The 23985-nt window shown below is 33.9% G+C and overlaps 1 protein-coding gene across 2 annotated transcripts in view; it reads left to right on the top strand.

The window, feature by feature from the left end:
* The window catches only part of LOC123561794 (putative uncharacterized protein DDB_G0277255), a 39661-nt gene that overhangs the window by 8456 nt on the left and 7220 nt on the right, over positions 1-23985 (top strand). The window contains exon 1 of one of the 2 annotated variants that reach the window (XM_045354403.2): positions 16251-16386. The exons of the other annotated variant lie outside the window; for it this stretch is intronic. Coding sequence (XP_045210338.2) covers positions 16353-16386 — 34 coding nt within the window. The 5' untranslated portion in view covers positions 16251-16352. Of the gene's footprint in view, positions 1-16250; positions 16387-23985 lie in introns of those variants that run through there. 2 annotated transcript variants of the gene reach the window in all.

The following is a 23985-nucleotide window of genomic DNA, read 5'->3' on the forward strand; positions in this document are numbered from 1 at the left end:
AGTGCAACAACAGTGTATTGGAAATGCAACAATGTAGCTATTTTGTAAGAAGAATGCGTTCTTTTGGCAAATAAATTTTACTTAAAATAAAAGTTTTTCAAATACCTACATGGCATATGTTCATTCTTTTAAAGACAAATTGTCATATAGAAATAAATGTTCACCAATTAGCAAACGTATATGCATGTAGATACAATTGATAGTCAATTAGCGCATTCAGTATTCCATAACGGCCAATTCGTACAGTACTAATTATTTGCTTTGCAAAACATTTCTCCTTTTATATCGATATATAATTTCATGCTAAAATCGTATAAAAGGTCTGTAATTGATAACTTTGTAAAAATTGTCATCTTGTAAATATTTTGAAATGATAATAATTGCAATTATTACTGCGGTCATACGCCACAACCGCCTAATTTATTGAGACAAATTTGAGGCGAGTCCATGTGACTTATTGTTTGTCTTGCATCAGATTGTTTTACCCTTTTTTCTTTTGATTTGTAATTAGAACAGATAATGTTGGTTAAAATAAGTTAAAGATCTTTTTTACATGTATCAGTTTTGATTTGCATGGTAGTCAGTTCGTGTTGTACAAAATGCTTGGCTATTTAGTGATTGTATGTCGGTATTTGAAACCAAACGGGTTTTTAAGTACTGATATATTTTGAGCAAACTTCTCTTACATTTTGGTAGTGTGTAAAAAGCTCTCTCTCTCTCTCTCTCTCTCTCTCCCCCAAAAAAGAAAGAAACACGTGCTTGTATTTATCTGCGAAAGGACATTGAACCTAGCAAACAGCGATATGACTAACTTGTCAACATTTATGAATTTATGGATGTATCTTTGTTAAAAAATGTCGCAGGTAGAGCCAGTTCTTCAGTTTCATACGTTTTCTTGTATTAATATTTTATAACAATTTAAAAGCCTCTTGTCTCAAAAGTAAATGCTTCTTTTGAAGTTCTGTTGTCAAAATGAAACAAAAGTAAGTATTTTTAGCCATGTCCCTTTCATAAAACTTAAAATTTTGAAATCTATAACGTTTAAAAGAGTCTCTTTCGTTTTATCTGTGTATGAGAAGCAGCTGTACATCTAAATTTGAACCATATAATGGTTTTAGTATTCCTTTTAAAGTTTTTATACAGTCATTGCTAATATACTCTTCTAAGAACAACTAAAAGAGATCCCACAAAAGAAATCTCAATTTTCCAATTAACATGAGTCCAACTAAGTATGTTTTCAATAAATTAGAGACAACTAAATACATTTTCAATAAATTGGAGACAACAAGCCCGTCGCTTGTTGGCCTTTAGATGAATTGTAATCAGAATTCGCGACGTCCAATTTCTTCCTTGCAGGCCTTATATTGGGATGCATGTGTTAGAACAAGATGCTACTTGCAGCTTTTGAAGCTATTATGGAAATCTCCCCGATATGTATTTTCATATTTCTGGTACATTTGTGGTGATGGTATTTTACCAAAATAACTGAATATTTATGAGCTTGATGTGGTTTTGGCGCTATTTTAACCAGTTTAAGTTATGTAACAGTAGTCGGCAAACCAAACCAGTGTTATGGGATAAAACCAAGATAGTGTTACTTATTCTGTATCCTAACATTAAAAAGAAGGTACATGTAATTTAGATGAGAGATTCGACTTACTTAAATACTTTGTCCCGAAGAAGTGATCTACAATGTTTAATGTTTAACATCATTTAGAGTTCAAAATAACATTTAACAGGTATTGTGTTGACATATAGCCTGATTATATTCATTTTGATAAAAAATACTTATGAAGACAGTTTTATTTAAAAACCAGTAACGGCAAGTTCAGCATTCATGTGTTCTTTTACGTTTGAGGCCCTAACGTAGCCCGTTTATTATCTCTGTAACTGTTATAGTAGGGGTCGGAGAACCGTATACCTATTAATCTTAAAAAACGATCTTGTAGAATTATCATATATAAAGAATTTAAGCAAGATGCATGTTCATATACATATACAAAAATGCACGTATATAATCTTAATATATTTCTAAATTAGGTAAAGAATTATAGGAAAGTTATCAGATGGTACTTTTAATTTTATGTTAATTATTTGTGTACAATATAAGGTACAACATTATTCGAAAAACAATCTATAAGAAGATCCTTTAGAAAGCATAGAGATCAACCAAGCAAAAATCAAGAAGGCTTGATTTGACTGAGTCTGTTCATCGGATGTAATGAAATGCAACACCCCTTGCGGCCTTGTACCGACTTAAATTTTAAGGGAATATTCATTCCCAACTTTATGTACACGATCATAGAAAGACCGAAAATACTACAACCTCGAGTCCAAGTGGGGGACGCCACATGACACTTAAAGACAGCTATTTTGATAGTTAATAAAATCTGTCATAGAACGCATCCAAGCAATATCAGACAGACTGAGTGTGACTGTTCATGAGAGGCATTTTTGATTTGTGGTCCCTTTTTAGTTTTTACGCATCGTAGCTTTGTATGCCATTATATATTGAATTGAATGAATTGTAAACCATCAACTGAGGAGTCCACACCATTAAAGCTTGAAGAAATCAGACAAACTCCCTCAAATAGCAATGACGACAACATGTGTACCAGGAACATAAACGTTATGGTTACATTTCATTGATGTCCAGCTCCAAAGAAGAGTGACAAATATAAGACAGAGGAAAGTAAACTAAGCCCCACTCTTTCGTACATATGGATGACTGTCTGCTTTTACCGTTGGGTGATGTTCATTTGAGTCGTAAGGAGCAACTCATTGCTAAATAATCAGAATGTAAAAAAAATATATAACAAAAACAGTGAAATGTGCCAAGACATAATGTCCTTGTTGGTCTTATAGTAGCAATTACGTGTATACATTTCTGACTGATGACTCTATATTTACGTATCAAATGAGCCGTGCCATGACAAAACCAACATAGTGGGTGTGCGACCAGCATGGATCCAGACCAGCCTGCGCATCCGCGCAGTCTGGTCAGGCTCCATGCTGTTCGCTTTTAAAGCCTATTGGAATTGGAGAAACTGTTAGCGAACAGCATGGATCCAGACCTGACTGCGCGGATGCGCAGGCTGGTCTGGATCCATGCTGGTCGCAAAGCCACTATGTTGGTTTTCCCATGGCACGGCTCAAATCAATTATGTGATTTGTTGTCATTAACAGCAATTACAATGGACCACTGATATCCAGTGATACGATTAGGAAACATGTCTCTTCTGAAATTCAGATTTAAAGGAACTCTAGATCGCCGATATAGCAGTCCGATCTTTTGGCTTCGCATCACCGTTGGAGAAAGCAGGATATTTTCTTTGAAATTCGGTTTGGAGGAAACCAGATTTCTGATAGCAGTTTGGTCATATGGCACAACGCTATCCCTATGCCTAATTGGTTGCCTCTGAGACCTTTGATCCTTCTAAGTTGTTTTTAATTACTTCATTATAGGTTTATATCTTAAAGACCCTTTCGAAGTTAAAAAAGGCAAATTGGCAATAAAGACAAGATCATCAGAATTTACGATGGTCTGTCATGAATTATGTTGAGATAAGAAACAATCTTTAGTTCCCGATTCACGTGTTAGGATGGTACTTCTTGTTTTTAATGTTAGATTATAGTCCTCGTAACAGTAATTCAGCGACAAACTGATAAACTCTCCTCCCATTTTGTAACTCATCTGAATCCTCCTCATGTGCTGTCATAGAATAGTCCGAAAGAAAAGGCAATTAAATGTAGATGCAGTGAGTGAAAAGTCACTGGTAAAAAAACAGTTAATACATAAAATGTCTTAAGGAGATTGCATGGTTGTGCAGTATCCAAACCTTGCACAATCAGATGAAAAAGAAATAAATGTCACCTTTTTCTGCAAATAGGACATTTCCGTTTCGCTGCGGAAGTTTTCCAAGGCCTTGGACGATAGAACCATCTGCATTTTGCAAGCAAGAATGAAGACATTTCAAGACGATTCTTTCTTACGTTATATAGTTTATATTTTTTATTGTTATATGGTTTTATTTTGATAAGACTTGGTTAATCTTGCTTGATTTTTGTATAAACACTATTTCATCTTCCTTGTACATGCACACATATACAAACAATCACATTTTTTATCATAAATATTTATCGAAGAAGTTCATTTTCGCAGAAAAGCATAATGTAATTCAGTTGCACTGAGTCTACATTTTCTTTGGTCGTTTGTGATCGCACTTAGATGGTTTTATTATAGCTCTGTGCTGACAGACTTGATTCTGAAATAAGAAAAAAACACAGGGTGAATACATAGAAACAATATCAATTTCAAAAACAATTTAGCCATAACATGTTTATGTACTCTGTTGATGTGTATGTGCAAAAGTTTAAAAAAAACCTCTCATTTGATATGTTAAAACTAGTGTAAGAATTTCTTTCAAAACTTTGAATTAAAACTAAATGTGTATTTTGTCATCTCGTATTCTACATGTGGATGAAATGTGCATGTTGCAAAAACTACGAATTAAACCACAATTTATAAAACAGCAAAACGTTCATTCTTAACTTTGCCGGGAGGTAGTTGTCATTTTTCACAATTGTGTCATATTTTTCCACATCAAAAGGCCCCTCCTTTACCGTATGAAGTTACTGCCATTTATACTGAAAAAAAAGAAGACACATGCATTCATTACTTCTGTCTTGTAAAAATATATCATGTAGTCGTACGTCGTGGGCTTTGCTAAATGAAATGACCTTTTTCTGAATTGAAATTTAATTCCTTATAATTTATGTAGTTAAGAAATTCGGATACCGGACTGGATTTTTGCATGAACGTGTGCAAGTCACAGTGTGGGACGAAGTTAGATATATTACAAGATACGTTTCAGTAGGACTACGTAATATACAACTGCTGTTTTCAAAAAAACTAGACCCTTGATCAAAACAGATAAACGTTTTCTCAATACGGGGTTACGGTGTCAGCCACAAAAACACTGACTGCATTATTTTTGTCTGAGTTTCTTATTTTAACAGAGCATATTATTTTACGTGCAAAACTATTTGATTCATATTGTTTAACCCTTGCCCTGCTAAATTTCTATAATGAACTTGTCCATCTTTCAGTTTGGACAGAACCATTAACTGTTAAAGGGGGTGCTTTCCAAAAAAAGACACTGACTGAATGGCGAACAGTGCAGATCTTGATCAGACTGCATGGTTGTGTAGGCTGATCAAGATCTACAGTGGTCGAAAAGGCAGAATCAATCCTGTCCAGCATGACGAGGGTTAACACCACTTGCATATGGTGTCTTAGACGGTTTTAGAAAGGAGACGAAGAACAATGATAGATTTCTTTCTTGATATTTAACACCAAAAATCAACATAGACATTAAACTTAACTCATAAAAAAGAGGTACAGGAGTATTCAATAAGAAGTTTATTATGTTAGTATTATATGCAACTGGAAAAAGTAGTGTTATGTAATTGAACAGTTTTCTAGCATTATTTCATCAATATCTAGGACTATCAGATAAGCACGGAGGGTTTTGTAAGATCATGTACCCCAAATGGGATATGACATACCTAATTACACATTAACCCCTTTTTAAAGTAAGCACCCTAACTAACACAGATCATCTACCATAGAGAAATTATATATATCTCATAACAGGTACCTGCACAGCCAAATGTATTCAAGTATAAATAAACTTTAGTAAATAGTATGTAACCGAAAACTAGTACTACCCGACAAAAAAGCCAGTCGGATTAAGTTTCACGTATTTACAAATGTTACTCCGTCACTGCGATCGCTTCTTCCGCTCAACGGTTTAAAACAAAAGGGTTTCGTAATCGTATTAATTGTCATACGAGATAGTGTCAAGATTTTCAAAAGATTAAACGAATTTACGCTAAGACTTTGGACTGCAATGCTTAAGATTGTCAAAACGGGTTTTCACATCAATCTGTACACAATTGTCTACCTTTGTGTGCTAATGGTAAAATAGACCCGTTCGTTATCATAAGAATTTATTTTATGTCCAACATCCAGCGGTGTATTTTGTGTTTCGTGATGTGTAGGAGATAATCTGAAAGAAAAGAACTAAACCAAACAAAGTAGTTTCAGACTCAGTTTGGGTAAGTTCATGAGCAGTGATAAAATGTGAAGCATCCCTCTCTCTCCCTGTTAATACCTCAAGAGGATTTATTTTATGCAAATTCATTGACTGGAATCCACGATCCCAGGGAAATAGATAATGATAGCACTGAATTAATCAAAAACCAACCTTATGTTTAATTATAACAATGATACTTCATTTTGCATGTGAACTATTTAGACCAAACACATTAAGATTTTTAAGAATAATGAAATAAACATCCGCAACAAAATGACTTTCTACAATATTCAATCAATTCAAAACCGGAAATGGTGTCCGAAATCTGCAAGACTTGTGTAAGAATGGCACTTATAAGAATGAAACAAAAAAAAAGAATTTAGATTGTGTGATGCAACCTTGACAAACTGATGAGGGAGGTGCAGTAAGCATGGTTTGAAATAGACAAATGACCTGCAAGAGTAAAGTTGGAGATGAAAATTATTTTGATGTAGAAACGATTTTATTTCCTAACACATTCTCTCATTTTATTTTACTGACACTCCATACATCAAGACTTGTTGCTTTAAATAGTTTTAGTCGAGGAGTACTAAAGATAAGAGTAGGAAGTTTTCGATGAATGAAATATTCGCATTCATTTATATCTTGGTTTGAAGTAAGCTAGATATTGCTCAGTTGAATTTCTTGTATTACTGATACTACAAGACGATGACTCGTGTCAATGCGTTTCCGATACATGGGTCAGTATTTATATAAGATACTTTGTATTTTTTCTGGCCGTTGTTCAATATCAGGAAAGGGCTATTTTTAACACTTCTTACGTTTTTATGCCCCCGAAGGGAGGCATATAGTTTTTGAACCGTCTGTCGGTCTGTCCGCAATTTTCGTGTCCGGCCCATATCTTTGTCATCGATGGATGGATTTTCAAATAACTTGGCATGAATGTGTACCACAGTAAGACGACGTGTCGCGCGCAAGACCCAGGTGGTAGCTCAAAGGTCAAGGTCACACTTAGACATTAAAGGATAGTGCATTGATGGGCGTGTCCGGTCCATATCTTTGTCATCGATGGATGGATTTTCAAATAACTTGGCATAAATGTGTACCACAGTAAGACGACGTGTCGCGCGCAAGATCCAGGTCCATAGCTCAAAGGTCAAGGTCACACTTAGACGTTAAAGGATAGTGCATTGATGGGCGTGTCCGGCCGATATCTTTGTCATCGATGGATGGATTTTCAAATAACTTGGCATGAATGTGTACCACAGTAAGACGACGTGTCGTGCGCAAGACCCAGGTTCGTAGCTCAAAGGTCAAGGTCACACTTAGACGTTAAAGGATAGTGCATTGATGGGCGTGTCCGGCCCATATCTTTGTCATCGATGGATGGATTTTCAAATAACTTGGCATGAATGTGTACCACAGTAAGACGACGTGTCACACGCAAGACCCAGGTCGATAGCTCAAAGGTCAAGGTCACACTTAGACGTTAAAGGTCATTTTTCACGATAGTGCATTGATGGGCATGTCCGGTCCATATCTTTGTCATTCGTGCATGGATTTTAAAATAACTATGCATGAATGTGTGACACAGTAAGACGACATGTCGCGCGCGTAGGTCAAAGGTCCTAAACTCTAACATCGACCATAACTATTCATTCAAAGTGCCATCGGGGGCATGTGTCATCCTATGGAGACAGCTCTTGTTATATTATTGGTTTTCCTTTTTCTTCCTTTTGATATTGCCGGGTATACCCGTAAGCAGTAGATGTAATTTGCAACACATGTATTTTAGAATTAAAGCTAGGGGCCTCTGTGTCTGAAAGTTAAAAGACCGAATAACTTGCATCCTACCTTACACACTCTTGAGTTTGCAACCTCGCTCGTTTACTAGTATATGAGGGAACCTGCCAGTTGGCTTGTTGATGATCGGTGTTTAATCTGATGCCCGCCCGTTTTTAAAATAATGCCCAAACTTGCAATTGGTGTCTTCCTCTACCATCAAAAGTTGAAAAGTCGCATTAAGACCATAGCCTGTGTCGTTTTGACTTGAAAAAAAAAACAACAATAAAATATTTTTTTTAAAGATACATCAATGTAAAATCTTTTGTCAATAAAAGAAATAATAATAGCAAATAAATCTATCACATAAATATTTTATATCTTAACTTGTTCGATACAAGAATAATAAAGGTTTGATTATCTAGTCACTGTGTCCATGATTTAAAGACGTTCCATATATCGCATTAATAAAACAAAAAGAAGACCGGCATTGTATTCTTACGTCTTTAATTGTGAAGGGACTACCGTTATTTTATGACTTTATTTAGGATAATTTGCAAGTCATGTTGTGTTAATTTTGTTCTTATTAAGGAAAATATGCTAATGGTATAACCTAATTTGCATGTTATTAAAGTCATTTCAAACTTGACAGACACAATTTCTTCATTCAATATAGAGCACGGTTTATGCACAAATGTATGTAAGTATATTTCTGACGGCCTTTAAATTATACCATCTGCATTACCTCGACCCCCAACAGGATACTTATGTCTGGACCTGACATGCGCATAACTATGCATGTAAATCTATTTTGATATATTTTAAATTTGATGACGTTTTTATCCTGAGCTCATAATAAGTTATCATGTATTCCTTTATCATAAAACAAGTTTTCATGTCACGATTTTAAGTTATTTGGTTATATTATATTTTGCATATTTAAAATCTGTTTTAAAACAAAAATATCTAGTTATAGTCAGCGAAAAAATTCATTAAGCTCTGGTAGTCAAGAATAGAAGAAATTATAAACCAACTTGAACAAAAATCTACCATTTGATCTAACATCCGTTACACTATTTTTCGTGAATTTCGGCTTCAATTTTGCAAAATACAGATATAAGTTATACATTACTTTAAAGGTCTTCGGGTTGGCAGTAGGCTATTTATGATTTTAATAACAAACTTTTAAAATGTTGATTTTATAGCCAATATGTACTTTTCTAGTAGAGGACAAAATTTGGGATTTTTTTATATAGAAATTTTATTATTCACACGGAACTATTTCTTTGATGTTGATATAGATAACATGAAAGACTATCAAGCTACAAACAAGAAAAGTGAAAATTAAAAATTATAATTTATAATATTTTTGGTGTCCAAAATGGCTGAAATTTACAAACGGAAATTCCCTACCAAAATCTTTTTTACTACAAATTCAAGACTTATCACAATATTTAAAAAAAAAAAATTACCACACTTGGAGTTCATTACAGTCAGAGGAATCTTGGTCAGAAACTGCTCAGAGCTGAGCAGTAACACCTCAGCATGAATACAGTTATAATTACTCTACAGACCCTTTGATCTAATATCCCATGACCAGCTAGCTGGTGGTCAGCAATCCAAGTGATAGAGTGAGGCTGATAAGAATGACAGGCACACTCCAGAAGCTAAACAATGGTAAAGCAGACCTATGGGCATAATTCATACATCAGTATAGCAACAAATGAGACATACATTTTATCTCATGTTTCTTTACTTTTGAAGATTTCTTTTCTATGTACAAGTATTGCTGGAAAAATAATAAATGATTACTTAAAATCTATATTATCATTTTAAGTATTGTTTAAATTTAATTCCAAATTTTCAATGTTAACCTAATTATAGAAAAAAATCTTTGCTAACAATCAGAGACCCTAAATATGTTTTATTACATAATTAGACTCTCTGCAAGAATATATATTGATTTTAAATACATCTGAATAGGGTAATAATAGAAAGTGTGTACATGTCTTATAAGTCATATTATAACATCACAAGGAAACTCTTATGTCATCATATAAAAAAGGAATGAATTAGGTGTTTTAGAGTCTCCTGGTCGAAATTAAATTTAATAACCTGACCTCAACATTTTTACGCTTCTACTACGCTTCTACAATCGAAAAAAAAGCGGATTTTGATGTATTTTAGAACACAGAAATAGATATAAGTAAAAATAATATTAAAAAAAAATTAAATTTATTCAGTCAGTCAGAAACACATATATTTCTTTATCAATAGTTTTATATTCAACTGCAGAATCAGTGGTCTATATAAAAACATATTTGTATAAATTTTGATCAAGAAGAAACATAGAAATTTAATGTTAGAATACAATTTACCCAGATGTTCAGTGCTATATCAGCCTTCAGTGTTGGGCCATAATTCACTGTGGTCAGTTGGTTTGTCAGTGATAATGAGATAACATGCAGGGCAGCAAACCACAGATATTTTCTGGATCTGGCCAAGATTCCTTAGACTGATTAGGGAAATCAAGAAAAATACATGCGGAAAAGGTGGATCAAACAATAGCATTTATAAGGTCAAATCATTACTACCCCCCTCCACCCACGCACACCACGCCAATTTCTCACACTTCCTCTCGTAAAACGATGAGCCTACTCTTCATCCTCGCGGTCTGATTGTTCCGAAAATCTCATTTCCTAATGCATCAATTTGTAACCAATCCGCTTTCCGTCCAAACATTTTGTGCATACCAGAATAACAACTTCATGTAAAGTCAAATGCATTCCCTTCGTTCAGTTTTGACACACATATTTCAATATTGAAATCAACCGAACGTTTTACGTCCGTGACGCGCGTCAAGAATTTAAGCTACAGTTATAAATTTTCTTCTGACATTTATTTGCATTTTATTGTCTTCAAATTAGCCCGTCTATTAGACTCATAATCAGGTATCATTACGATCGGAGATAAATGAGTATTCTCGGCGGTTTATGGCATATAAGGTTGATGTTTCACAGATTTCAAACGGTTATTCAGCTTCCACTCAAGTTTATTGGTGTAAAACGAGGGTAATAAAACTTCAATTTACGCACGAAAGAATAAAAGGGAGGTAATTTATGGTTTATGTCAAGAAACATTTTATAGTTCTGTCCTCTTAATCATATGTAGCAGCATTCTTCGTTTTCTTTAAAGAATGGAAAGTAAAGTTGAAGCAGGTAACGGCATACTTTTAATAGGAATGTTCATTAGGTGCACAACAAAGCCAAATAATAGCAAACCCGGTTTGGTTGAGCCCGTTCCTGATGAGTAAATGAAATGTACAGTACCCCTTACGCCCCTAGCACCGACTTACTCGGAATTCTTCATATGTATACATTGAATAATTTCCATGATCCCAAGGGACCAGACAATATGATACCGAATCAAAATACAGGGAGACCCGTTACAAAAGCAAATATAAAGATAAAAAGATATTTGAGAACACGGAATGTAACTGTGTAAAATAAATGCAGACGTCCTTACTTATTGGTGTTATCTATCAGTGCGTTTCTCATTTCTTTCTGTTTGTTTCCCAGTTATATCTTGTAAAGGTTCGCATCCAGTTTTCAAATCTAAATCTTTTTTTACATCTTCTTACAGTCCTTCAATGTCGTCCACATGTCTTTTCAACTTAAAATTGCTAAGAAACTAGCATGATTGATGCAAGCGGTAATATCTATTAATGGAATACAAGAATTCCCTATCCTTCCAAACAAGACACGGATTAGACAAGGTCTGGATTATGTCCTTTGTTGTAATAGAATTTTTTTTTTGCTTTGAGCTTTCACGTTCTTTTTTTCTTCGTTTTTGCTTCTAGCTTCTACATTGAGACTAATCTCTCGAGGACAAGCATAAGCTAACCATCTGAAGTGTAATTAATTTATTTTCCAAGAGTAACATCTCTATTCAGTCATCAAATAAATCTTCCATAAGCCGTTAATCCACAGAATCGCATCAAATACACATTACTGGGAATTGCTGTATTTTACAAAAGGATAGATAACATCAACCAATTGACAAATTATGGCGCTTTAGAGATTTAGATATTCCTGTGAATTAAGGTTGCATGGTTTCATCGTATTTCTGGAATATATGTTTAGGTGTAACAAAATTCCTGGAATATCATGAAAAATCGTTGGCTTTCTCACAGATTTATTGAAATCCCATGGGTGCCATTTTGGCCGCCATCTTGGAAAAATAAAGAATCGGGGGGAAAAAATAGATTGCAACACAAATCGGAACAGTTTGTGCATAATCATCAGATAAAGAACCACTAGGTATTTATAGAATTTCACTGACTGCATTGATTTTGTAAGAACGTTTTTTTTTTACATTCATGTAAAAAAATAACTAAAATTTACTATTTTGTTGGTTAGACATGTTATAATTTTTGCACACAGATTTTCGTTAGATACCTCTTAGCCTCTTTTGTGTATACATGTATTTCATTCGAGACAAATCCTCTTTAGTTTGTCTCGACTCGTTCCTTTTATGTTTGGAATTGAAACACTCCTTTTCCATTTGTTTCTTTTTATTAGCTTTTTCGATCGGACTGGTTTTGTCGGTAGCGTCTACTATATTGCACGCATTGAATTCGCTATATTCTTTATCCATGGAACCTTCGTTCTTAGTCTTTCCTGAAGTCGTCTTTATTCGAGGCTGATATATCTTGTAAATGATGTGGCCAAAATCTGTAACACTCCGTCATTTGCATTCGATTTCCTCATCGTGAAATCAAGTAGTGTGCACCAGTCACCTTCTAGTACTTGATCAATGTTATATATATTATAATTCTATGTTGGCTGTCATTATAAAATCTAGCATATGCATATTATGTTGCAAAAAAAAAAAAATAACGTACTTTTCACTCACATGTGTACGCATCAATATCTGAATACACATATATGTTTCTTACTAGAAACACATGTTGCTTCCTTTATTACACGGCTTTGCTGAAAAGAATGACAAAATGACAGTACATGGGATTAGAAATCGCTCGAGTACCCTCTGATCCAATAAGGTTCTTTTTCATTACGTCTGGCGTAGGCATATTGAGAAAAATGTGAATAATTTATGTACAGTCTGTTATAACGATTTCACTGATGTGTGAATACTCTGTGTATTGCCTAATCTTATTATGCTGGATGCCTTCCAGTTGAGAGCATAAATAGCCCTGTAACAAACTGCAATATCAACAACCATTACATGTTACGTATTTCTCATGTATAGTAGAAGCCAACTTTAAGTTTCTTACAAGAAGGACGAAATTGTTTTTTTTTTGTTTCGATATTGATTAAACTTTAGCCTGCTGGCGGCAAGTTATTTTGCCTTTGCGACCGGTGCAGACCAAGATCAGCCTGCACATCCGTACAGTTTGATCATGGTATGCACTGTTCGCTATTCAGTCAGTAAATTTTCAATGAACACCCCTTCAAATAATAAATGGTACTGCCCAGAATGATGGACCAGTCCATTTTAGAAACTTAGCAGGGTAAAGGTTAACTGGTTTGGATACTTCACAGTTTCTTCATTTTGTCACTGTCATTATGTAATGTAAATGCTGCCAAATTTTTATAACATATCAGTTTTTATAAATGCTTCTTTTCAGTTCTTAATATGGCTAAACAAATGCTGCCCTTCAGAATTTTACACTTTAATACTGTGCCATAATATGGCAACATAACTATTCAATAATATGGCAGTATATATGGTCCTTATATTACATATCTTTGACATAATATGGCAATATAAAAGCTGACCTTTACTTTAATTTTGTAATACAAATGCTTCTCTTCAGTTCTTTGTCGTTAAAATGGTAATATAATGCTACACTTTAATACTGTGCCATAATATTGCAATACAACTATGTCATAATACTGCAATGTAACTTTGCGATGATATGGATCAGATATATAATCAGATGCTGCTTTTTAGTTCTTTGCTATAATATGACAATACAGTCCTTTGCCACAATATGGCTATAGCATTTCTGTCGTTCATTCCTTTGCCGTAATATTGACAGTACAAATGCAGCCCATAATATGACAATACAAAATGCTGCTATATATGATGTCTTATGTTCATTCTCCACATATTTTCTACTGTATATATAATTATATTCAAGGATAAAATACTAAATATAAATGATCCATTATGCCATGTTAATTGTCACGTTGATATTATATATGTATAGAATATGTATTATAGATGATGTACTATGTACAAGTCTTAATAAACTATCTGTTCTGTTCTGTTCTGTTCTATATAGTTCTTAGCCAAACATGTGGTTGCATAAACTATTTCGTCAACTAAATTTATATGGCTCATTTTAAGTTTGAATGGTGAAGGAAGATATTTTGTGACCTCTAGATTTTATCCAGGTATTTATCCAGTGCACGCCCTGGTATTTATTTACACAATAAGTTCTTTGCCCCATTGGTCTTTGATTATGTTTAAAGTGATATCAAAAATACAAGCTGAGTATACGACAGTCAAGCTCCTATAACGAAGACTTGGCATTTGTGACGTTTGCAGCGTTTGGTCAATAGAAACTGTTTTTTATTTCAAACAAGTCGATATGGTTGTTGCACGTCATTGCATATAAGAATTAAAACAAAATTTTATGTTCAAGTTACACGACTTCTTAAAGAATAATATCTGTCACACGTCTATTGTGTATACCCAAATAACTTTATTCACAATAGTACGGGTAACTCGGTTTTGCAAGTCACATTTTATCTTTTGCTATGCAATCAATATAAAGATATCTATTGTTATGACATACCATTTGGGAAATAGTATACATATGTATGTTTTAGTAAAAGGCAGTTTGACCATGTGTTAAATGCATGTTCTTTTTCTCAAAAGTATCATTTTATTAGCTGTGGTATGTCGCATGCCTTCCGGTATATTTGTGTTGACATGTATTCCTTATATGCACTTTTTTTATAGTTGGACATGCTATTTTTCCGCCGAGGTTCACACTAAATTCATTTTGATTGACGGATTTTGAAAACAATAACACTGTACACTGTACAAATGTAAGATGAACGCTACATAATGATCTCTTTAGCGGCCAATACCACACTAAGAAAGTTTGTGATGGTTACTTAACAGTTTTTTTTTTGTTTTTTTTTTGTTATTTTAAATAACCAGGTGAATTTTGGCACGACCGTCAGTTCCACAGTAAGAAAGCCATACAACTGACTTTTGGACGATCGGTGGTTCTACCTGTGCGTCCTTTTGGAAATGACCACCATGGGCCTCCCTCCCCCTACAAAAGCTGGAAAGTTGCAGTATGACATTTATTGGGGTCATCTGATGTAATACCAACCAAAACAAACAGAGTTCAAAAACTAGTTCTGTTTTTCTTAGGTCATGCATGTACAATAGCTTTGGGAAACATTCAGTTATCGCAGGTTTTACAGAAGTTAACTGTTTAATGCATATTATGTTATGGAATTAAATATGAGTCGCACCATGAGAAAACCAACACAGTGCGTTTGCGACCAGCATGGATCCAGACCAGCCTGCACGGCTCATATGTAATGAAAAATCTAAGGAGGTAAATCGACGCATGTAGACATCATGTTTAATCAACTTTGAAACAAATGTTTACGTTTTAAGCATTAGTGTGGATTTCCAGTTCATCTATAGTTTATCTAACTTAACCCTTTACTTCTGAAATATAATGTACATAAAATAATTTTACTTTAACTGTTTTTCTTTTAAAAATAATAATTGATTCCTCTGTTTTCGTTATGTGATAGAATAGTTAAAATCTTATCAAACAGTGCATTGTAAAACGATTCTGTTGAAAGTGATTTATACACGTTTTATTCTGATCTCAAACTACAGACAGTAGAGTAAAACTAATAGTTTTTTTATCTTAAAAATGCATGAAAATATATATTTATCAACATTGTTAGAAATTTTATCCGTCTCGAAGCTATCCACTGTATTCATCCAGGAGTGACTAAGTGCTCCTACCCAGAAGCGTTGCGTGCCAGCTACATTTCAATCATGCGGGACCTTCTGACCTTGCCTTTTGTAAAATACACATATCAGGTACGGGGTTGTACCTTACCACAATAATGTATTGTGTCAGCATTAGTTAGGCTATCCGACCATGACTACCAACTAAACACGGTCTTAAAAATACACTGGAAGAAATAAGAGCGATATTGTTGTAAATTAAGTATAATGCGATACATATTTACGGCATTTTTTCTGATCTCTGCTTGTTCGTGCTACAATATTCACCCATACTTTTGAGCTTTTGACTTACATTTCTATATGTACAAAAACATGCAGACATGTGAATATTGGCAGGGGGTACATTTCTGCGTTTTAAATAGTAGTCTCTGTGAATATCAGGTTTTATATTATGCATGTATTTTGTAGGAGCTAGTGTTTTTATAATTAAGTGTGATGTATGACATATATTTCCAAAGGGTTAACACAGGTTTGTTTTGATTGTTGCTGTTTGTTCGAATTATATAATTTCGTACTGGTTTTTTGGCCTAAAATTATATATTTCATATCAATACACATGCTTAAAAACTGGCTAAGAAACAGAAATAAAACATGCGTACATTTTGAATTGTAAAAAAAAATTGTTTATTCATTGGCATTTAAGGCAAAAAAAGCCACCCTATCATATTTCAAAATATTTATATATCAATAGTATATCCAGTGCTTTTTTATTTTATTTTTTTTTTAAATTAATATTTTGACTTCATTAATAATTGATCAGTATAAGCAGGACATGTATGGTAAAAAAAAAACGCTGCTATAAATTAAATATATGCTATGCTATGATTTCACAAAAATAGTTTACCATTACATATTTACTTAATATATCAACTTACTTTAATATATGACAATTGCCTGTTTAATTACATACTGCTTACTTTAATATATGACAATTGCCTGTTTAATTACATACTGCGTGGTAACTTCTTTTTTTTTCAAATATAGAATATGGGCATAAGAAATATTTTTAAAAAGTTAGTGTGTATCTTGAATGTGTTGCTTTATTGACTTATGAGCAACTCATATACATCATTAAGGATACATTATGCCCACTTCATGTATGAAAATAAGATTACTACTCAGTTTTTGTGTAAACAGTACGTTTATATGTACAAATAGTACTGCGGGTACTACACGCCAATGAATTCTTTAGTAAACACAGTATGAATGTGCAATGGTCAACCAACAAGTGAAAGTTTTGTAAACATATGAAGTCACTAGATATGAAATTGTATGAAAGATTAGCATAATTTGTCTTTAAATATGTAATTTAGTGGGCTTATTATATGTAGGATACCACTGTAATGCATTCCTCATCGACTATTAGGGTATTATTGAATAGAACAATGCAAGTGTTGACACATTTGTAAAGGAAACTTTCCGATCTCTCATTGCACACCACCTTTCCAGTTTTTCCGTATATTGTTTGTTTGCTTTGTTGGATTTTTGAGACACATTAACGCAATTTAAGTTATATGTCGACACATTTAGCTTTAGATGTAGGGAGGAAGCCCCAATGTGCCATTCATGATATTATTTAGGGCATAGGCTTCTTTGTAGAAACACAGACCTTCAGTATGCCTGTTAAATTAAGTGTTCATATAAGTATATAATACACGAAGACATATTAACTTTTTCTTGTATTTTGTAAAAGACCCCTTTACATAACTACTTTCACTACTTCTCATTTGTATGAAATAATTTACACTCGACATTACACAAGCATGTGTATATATGCAAGAAGTGAAACTAACATATGTTTCTGTCAATACCTGTCTTCCATTCCGGAGAAACGTCAGGCCCCGCCACGCATTGATTGGCATGTTTGTTGATAAGTTCTGCTTCTATCCGAGCATTCATACTACAGACAATGTGTACAATGTTTCTCCAAAAATCGTAGTTGGCAGTCGCTGAGTAAACTTTCTGATCGACACAATCAATTTTATCATCTTGTGTGCATCTCTTTGTTACAGATATGCATTAGGTTCTGTTTTCTCCTGAGAATGCTGTTAGTGATGTTAGTCTGCAGGTTGTATAGGGATTCTCTTGACTTTTGATAGTTGTTCAACAATTTATACTGTCTGACCTTTCAATTCTGACAGCACTACCAACAACAAGTCACTTCGTCATTCTTTTTCACTAGACCGTGCTGAAAAGAACTTTCGTATATGAAATGTTATGAAATACATCAAGTATGCAGTAAATTGGAAAATTGTTGCGGCAACATTTTTTTTCTGATGGCATTCTTGCGCGGTTACTCGAGACGCTGAAGAGATGCCTCTTGTGTTAGAAGTGTTTGTACTAACTTCTCAAAGTCAGAAAGTTCACTGATAATAAAATTAAGTGTGAAATACTTACTGAACTTAATTAGAACTTCCAAGACAAGACAACTTGAACAAGAGCTTTTGATAACATAAACGGTTTCAAAATAAAATGGGGGAAAACAATGAATCCGTATAAAATGGGGAACCACTGAATCATCATTTTAATTTACATAAACCAGACGTTGGTTTAGCTTTATAGGGATGGATTCTTTGATGAATTAAGAATTTGAATAAGTACATGTAAAACCAAAGTTACAAGTAAGATTAATTCGAGTTAGTGGTACTTTGGTCAGAGCTGATGCTGAAAATCCTGAACTTGTTTATACATATGCCACAAAGTCACACAAAAAAATATTTCAGCAAACGAAGACCATCTTCAGAAAGAAAACGACGTCTTTCAGCAGCCTAAAAACAAACCGAGACTTATCTTGTTTTGTTAGGCTGCGTTCTATGCCTTTGAAGAACCATCTTATTATGAACAATATATATAGTCAGTTCTGTATTTCGAATTTTAGTATAGCTGTTGGTTTTAACACCCACTTGTTTTTATTATACCATGCAACCAGTGTGAATATGTATGTTGCATAATGTGCTAAGAATTTATTATCTTGATAAAGGCCAAGTGGCTACAATTTCAAAAAGATATGGTTGATTGTTTATTGTTCCATACTTGAACTTCCCTATTTTGACGATTATAGGGGCCTCCTTGGCCGAGAAGTTAAGTTCGCCGAAATAGAAACACTTGCTCCTCACTGATCGAAACCTCGCTTACGGTGCAGAAATCCTTATATGAGAAAGTCATCTACCTGGCTCATGGAAGGCTGGTGGTTCAGCCCTGGTGCATGCCCATGCTGAAATAATGTCCGGAGGAGAACCTGGGGTATCAAAAGCTGGAAATTTCGCCATATTACCTAAATTGTATAGGTGTGGCTCTTTACCCTACAAGTAAAAGACTTAAATATTTTATTATATCTACAGTACATTTATGACCTAATTGAACATACGTACAATTATGATAATAATATTTTACTTGCAAAACAAAGTTGCAAATCCTAACATTTCTGATATGCGTCTGTCTTCATGCAATTAGTGTCTAACATTAGATTTGGCATATATTGCACCTAAACTCATTGCTTTGTCATGGCGAAATTTGGATACAGTTCACTGATAAAGCTGAGAAGCGAGAGGCATATATATGTATATTGATCACAAGGTTACAAAAACCAACATGTACTTTACTAAACTGAAACTGACAATTGAATTCTTGCTAAATGTATCTGCGTCTGATTTCGAGGCAATTGTATTGATCTTAAAATAAATGTACCTGCTGGCAGATTTTGCAATACACTAAAGTAGCAGTTATAGCGATAAGCCATTGCCATAAAAGAGCATGCCAAGCTACACGAGTTTGCAGAGATGGAATCAGCAAAGTGTATCGTGTTTCAAAGGTCAAATCAATGTAATGCTGCAATTGATGGATGGCAACATTTTGTCAATTTCTCGTGGCTCGTATTTAGGTCAGACTGAAATTCCTACGTACATGCATTAGCATGATATTAAATTATGGAGAGGATTTTTGCATCTACATTAATATTTGATGAGCAGTGTTCATCGGTAAGATGTCAAATGATTTAGATCTATAGTGTATCGTGTGACCTGATTTCTCATCAGTGCCCATGCAATTGTTTGGAGTTTGACATATTCTTTGATCATAAGGGGAAATTGTTATGCAACAGACACTCGCAGACATCGTTTTACAGGTTTCAGCAATAAATAGTCTAAGACATTTGTAATTCTCAGTATCCTATCAGGACCTCATGTTCTTCTCAACACTCAGTTTTATGAAACATTGTGTGACATTTTTTCTGAGCGCAACATATTGCCATTTTAGTGTGAAGCAGAAAAGCAGTCAGTTCAGATTTCATAACATATATAAAATTAAGTGATTGGTATTGCGTATTTATTAACAATAATGAAAATTACATGATTGTGGTGCATGTGATTTTATTCAAAATGTCAAAATCTTAAAAACCTATTTCTTTATGATGCATTACGACTACTCGCCATGAATTGTTGACCGTTTGAACTGTTTTGTGTAACACAATTTCTTTTTCCAAACTTCAGCTACGTTAAGGGATTATTTTTCACGAGATACCTGGTAAACGCATTTTCACCTCTCTGTTTGCGACAAGATACGCACCAAAATCTGATTACTTTCACAGACTTCATGCTTCATACAATTGCATTTTTCTTGAAGAAAACGAGGGCTATCAAGTTCAAATGTTGATTGAATACATAACTACTTCTACTCTTAGAAAGTTAAGTTGTAACTGCCTACTTGAATATTATATGGAATAGTTCAATTTAGATTTCATATATGAATATACTTCCCTCTACAAGCAGTTCGTATAGTTCATTTGATCTGATTGTCTAACCATTTATTGTGACGTAGATGCCAAGTAACCAAGTACTGATTTTGATTGACAAGAAATTAAGCTAAGGAAAAAGTAGAAAATTGTAATATACCGCCAGACCTGTGGTACAGACCATCTCCGAATAAAGGCCACTAACATAAAACCTCCCTATAAATGCCACTGGGGTTTTCCCCGTTTAATCACAGACAGTGTAAATTTACCTGTTTTGAGAAACCACCCGTCAACAAAGACCACTTCTTTTCATTTTCCAACGATGGCCTTTATAGATCGGTTTGAATGTGTGTATAAATGCAATGCAAGGTAATGTAAGCTATAGGAGAAAATCTTGTCACATCAAGGGAAATCAAATGCATTTCTTTGTTATTTAATTGGTACATTTTAGTGTTGGTATTCCTGATTTATTATTTGTAACTATATATGTTTCAATCTGAAGAAATTAACTAGCATATACATGTCATGATGCGTCGAACAATAATGTTGAATCCTCTCCCTATTGCCAAATTCTAGTATAGTTGCCAGTTGACGTATTGATTAGCTCCCCTGATGGGCAGTATAGACCGAAATAAAATAAAATAGAAGAAATTACAAACACATGTTTTGATGCTTTTATTTCGTTTATTTCGTGGCTTTTGTTACAATTATATGTGACTGACCACTTGGCGGAGTTCAATTTCATTTATACTTTCATGTAACACGCTGGGGGATAAGAGCACACTTAACCTGTTTAAACTTCCAAGTAGTGTTTGACCACGGACTTTTTTTGTATCTTGTCTTTATGCTTTATTTTGTCCTTGTTTGTTTTGTGCATAAATTTTATGCATAAATCTATACATACTCTGTTTTAGGGGTCAGAGGGTTTCGATTTGAGGGGACTGCGTTCATGGAACGTGTGCTTATTCTTTCGGATTTAGTCTTTTTTTTGTGATTTTTAGTTCTTTACCAGGATTGCCAATTACTCAGTTTAAGGAAAAAAAACACGTGATCAAGATTTAAAGGGAAAAAACACGTGGTCAAGCATTTAAAAATCGAAATTATGATTTTAGTTCAAGGATTAATTTACTTATAAGCATCGCAGAATGCTCATTAGGAGTATCGATGTTATGTGTATGACATGTTTTGGGGGAATACAAAACTTCTTTTTCTGATCTTAATGGCTACAATATACGATGCTGATGACTGTTAAGAATTATGCCAGCAATACCTTTCCGAAAGTGAAAACAGCAGACTATAGATAGTTTTCGATTTGCGGTCTGCGAAGAAGAGCTGTCCAACCCTTCTTTCAAAAGCCGGAGATATATTCAAATTGAGTGCTTTGGAAGTTGTTTTTCGCTTTGTAGTTAGATATGTCACCAGGTTACAAATGATGCACCCCCCCCCCCCCCCCACCCCCATGAAATATTCAGTTTCATGATCTCCATAAGTGTAAACTTTGTAATCGTTGTAACCATGTTACAAATCAGGTATCCTCTGGATAATACGCACTTACGTGATCATGCATAGCTCTGTTGGGATACGAATGTAATTTAGAACGAATGGCTCTTCTAATAGTATGTTGTCTGCAAATAACAAGTGGACTACTCGGAAGGCGTTCTGGAAACAGAAACTAGTCAGATCAAACAAACCTAATAGACATTTTTTCAGTATATCTTCCATCGTGCAAATCGGAAAGACTAACTAGTGCATGTGCTTAAGATTTTTACTACGTGATTGGCATTGTTCAGTCATTGGCGCTAAGGTGTAACAGAGTAGCATTAATCGGCTATTTACTCCCTTTTATTTCATATTCCACTTTTTGGAATAATATATGTCTTTGTAAAACGCATATATCAGTATATTACTGGTAGTCTGTTGGATAGACCGACATGGTACACATTTTGCAAGATGTTTTGGCTCTATTACAAATGAAACTTTGACTATCATGGAAGATGATAGGTTTGTAATGAGACATTATCAAGTAATAAATTGTATGAAATGTTTTTGTCGAATTAAAGGTGCAAGGATAATGTTTTGTCAACTTTTATTTTGATGACGATGAATCATATCCTCCTTGATATCCAATATTCACATTATTCATTCATGTGTCTCTAGTTTTTGATCCAGCAAATCCGTAACAGCTTTTGTGAATTTCGTTTTTATTATGTGAGACCAAGATAATTATGAACCAGTCTTAAGGTTTCCTAGCATGGCAGCAGCATCTTTTAAATTTTAAAGATAGCTTTAATAATAATAACAATTCCATTGTCTAAAATTTGTTTTATTGGCATTTTAAGTTTTTCTATGAAAACAAAACCCTCTTTTTTGTTTTCGACACTCAATTCTTTTTTTTTTTTTTGAAAACAAGTCCTGATTTTATGCCAGCAAAGTTATCCTTTTAGTTGTATAACCGTTTAGTCGATAATTTCAAAAATTAATTAAGATATTGTGAAAAGTTAATCCTTGGATGTATAATTATAAAGCATTGTTACAGCGAAAAGTACATACCATATATCAAGTTGGTCTAAAACTTTGATAATTTTTCTGTCTTTTGACAGGAATTGTGCCTCTGCAAGATAGTTTTGTCAAACAGTTTGTGAAGAATATTAGACACTTAATATTTTATTAACTTTTACTCCAGGTTTGTTTTCCTGTTCGTATTATTCGACTACTGTTGAAAATACTACTATTTATACGGGAAATGTGTTTGTGCGGCTTGCATTGTTCTTTGTATATTATACATAAAACTTTCATTGAAACTTTACTGACCTGAGTATGTAAGTGGTTACAGTTTCAAGACAAGTCAACCACGTTAAAACTTGCTACGAAGGGAAGTAATTTAACGTAAATGTAAGAAAGGAATATGATTGGCAAATGTAAGGATTGTGTGATCAGTCTAGATTTATGTCATCAGTTTAGAAACTGAAAATTAAACACATTTTAATACTAAAATGAAGAAAGCAAAGGATTCAGTGAATGCCAGACGTTGTAGACTTTTCAAGAAGAAAAAACACACATGAAATAATGAAATCTACACATTTCAGTCACGTGTACAGCAGTGCTGTCAACTAAATGCTTTCATTTACAATTTCATATTCACAGGAGACGTTATCTATTATCATTTTCATTTGTTTCTCAAATTGATACAAGGAGTTACATGTATAAACCAACGACCAACTTCAAATAAACGAATCTGAATTTTATTGAATTCCTCCATTCCAATTTAGGATTCAAAGAAATTGCAGTTTGAAACTCATTTATTTAATCTTTTTCAACATCATTTGAAAACAGATAGTA

The sequence above is a fragment of the Mercenaria mercenaria genome, chromosome 10 (assembly GCF_021730395.1).
Source record: "Mercenaria mercenaria strain notata chromosome 10, MADL_Memer_1, whole genome shotgun sequence".
Lineage (NCBI taxonomy): Eukaryota > Metazoa > Mollusca > Bivalvia > Venerida > Veneridae > Mercenaria > Mercenaria mercenaria.